Source organism: Empidonax traillii, unplaced genomic scaffold (assembly GCF_003031625.1).
Source record: "Empidonax traillii isolate 1590-97213 ecotype Southwest subspecies unplaced genomic scaffold, ASM303162v1 scaffold2921:size16979, whole genome shotgun sequence".
Taxonomy (NCBI): Eukaryota; Metazoa; Chordata; class Aves; order Passeriformes; family Tyrannidae; genus Empidonax; species Empidonax traillii.
In genome coordinates this window covers 1-2,134 of record NW_020958114.1, presented here as the reverse complement: position 1 = coordinate 2,134, position 2,134 = coordinate 1, and the positions used below count along the sequence as shown (strand labels likewise).

Here is a 2,134-nt window from a genome sequence, read left to right as displayed (position 1 = left end):
AGCTGGGGGTTTAGAACAGGTTGTGGTGTTTCAAACCCCTCGATTTGGCTGCTGAGAAATTTCTCTAATTTCATTTATCAGCCTGAAATTCTGAAGGGCTCTTTGAGCACTAACACCTACTGCTTCGAGGTTGCTGGGGAAAACACAAAACCAGGATCTCTCCAATGGCGGAAGAAAACATCTCTAAAGCTGAACAACTTCCCTTTGGTACAGTGGCTGGTAATTCAGTTTCAGTGATTAAATCAAAGCTGGTTTAGAGTGATTTATCAGCTCTTTAAATGCCATCCTGCATACACAATGCTGAGCACTTGAGAGGACATGACAGTACAGGCCACCAAGCTGTCCTGGCTCTGGCAGAGCAGCTGAACCAGTCACTGCTCTCCTCTCTTCAGGGCCAGCAGCCCACAAAGTATCCACCAACTGCTCCACACAGTAAATGATGTCCCTGTGTGGTGGAGAGGTGCCATCAACCCCATACTCACGAGTGGAGCTGAGACTAACAAAGACAAGCTCAGGTCCATCACACTCACCAACAGCCACTGCACTGGAACAAGCTCCAAGTGCCACAGACAGGGACTGCACTTACTTGGAAGATATTGGAGAAGTCTCTCAGATTGAAAACGTAGTGGAACTTGACAGCTGTTGGCAGGAAGGTGGCAGCCACCCTCCTGTGCAGCCCCAGGGCGAGGGCAATTAGCTGCTGGGCTGATTTTTGCACAGCCTCTGAGAAATTCCCACTGGTCAGGTGCTGCACCAAAATGGTGCTGTAGATCCTGGCCAAGGCATCCTGGTCAGGGTTGGAGAGAGCGAAGACACAGAAGTGACGCTGAGGAGGAGAAAGGGAAACACAGAAAGGTCAGAGAGATGGGCAGTGACCTCCCAGCTCAAATGCCTTGTGAGGACTTGATGTGGTTGGACACAGTGCTGGATAAACTCATCTGGGCTCCACTTCCCAGGCAAGGTTGGCCCAGATGATCTTTCGAGGTCCCTTCCAACCTGAGATGCTCTATGTTCCCACCAGAACCATCTCCCCCTTCCAATTTCCCAGCAAAGGACAGTTGGCAAGTGACACCTTTTGCTCACTGAACAAGGGATTTCCAATGGCGTTTCACGATGGCTACACTGCAAGCTCAGTCCAGTGAAGAGCTGTAAGGTCTGAAGGTCCCACTGAACCCTGACAAAACCCAGTCTTGTCTCTGGTAAGAGCAGCCCCTGGAAGGTGCCACCTCCCAGAAGACCCTTTATTGATTTGGAACTTGCAAAGAGCAAGGAGATTATAGAATCATTAGTGTTGGAAAAGACCTCCAAGATCATTAAGTTCAACTTTGACCAACTCCCAAATCCCCACTAAACCATATGGTGAAGGGCCACATCTACTCATCTTTGGACACTTCCAGGGATGGTGACCCCATTCCCTTGGGTAGCCAGTTGCAATGCCTGACCACCAAAAAGCTTTAATGAACTGTGCCCCAGCAGTAAATGTCAGCTTAATGCAGGCAGAATGGGCTTGTCTGAACCAGAAGGTTTCCTGAGAGTGGGTGTGGCTGGCCAGGAACCTGGGACTTCTTCCTCCCACTGAAGAGCAGAATGAGAGCAAATATGAAGAAGAGGAAAAGGCAGCAAGTTCGCTGCCTCTTCATCAGGAGTTAGTCACTCAACAGATCCAGGATGTTCCTACTGATCAAATAACAGCAGGATCTGCCAGAGGTTCTCCTCAAGCCTCACTTTGAACAATCCACCCCAAGCTCACCCACGGGCAGTGCCTTCGTGCGGGGCTGTACCTGCAGGCGGGGGTTGATGGTGAAGCTCCCTGCAGTGGGGTTCATGCAGGACACGTACTGCACGTTGGTGATCTCCTTCAGGGACAGCCTGCTCCGGTCATACCTTTGGGCAAAGCAAAAGCCATGGATGGTGACTAGAGGCGTCATTGCTGCCACCCCCTGGAGCTCATCTGTGGGCTCCCAGTGTCCCCAAGGCTTCAGGGGACACATTCAGGGGAGTCACATCCTGTCCCCCACCAGGGCAGGGCCCAGAGCTGCTGCATGTCTGCACAGAGTCAGAGAGTCATGGAATATGCTGAGTTGAGGGACTCACAAGGATCTTCGAGTCCAGCTCCTGGCCCTGCACAGGCCCA

The 2,134-nt window shown here is 51.5% G+C and overlaps 1 protein-coding gene across 1 annotated transcript in view; it reads right to left on the bottom strand.

Annotated features, from left to right (window-relative positions):
• Nucleotides 1-1,928, bottom strand: part of LOC114072286 (dynein heavy chain 9, axonemal-like) — a gene marked incomplete at its 3' end in the record, with an annotated part of 16,553 nt that extends 14,625 nt beyond the window's left edge. Inside the window, exons 1-2 of the mRNA XM_027910200.1 lie at nucleotides 1,782-1,928; nucleotides 587-826 (exon numbers count right to left, since the gene is read on the bottom strand). Of these exons, the coding sequence (XP_027766001.1) occupies nucleotides 587-826; nucleotides 1,782-1,928 (387 nt within the window). The remainder of the gene's footprint in view (nucleotides 1-586; nucleotides 827-1,781) is intronic.
• Between the last annotated feature and the right edge of the window lie 206 nt (nucleotides 1,929-2,134).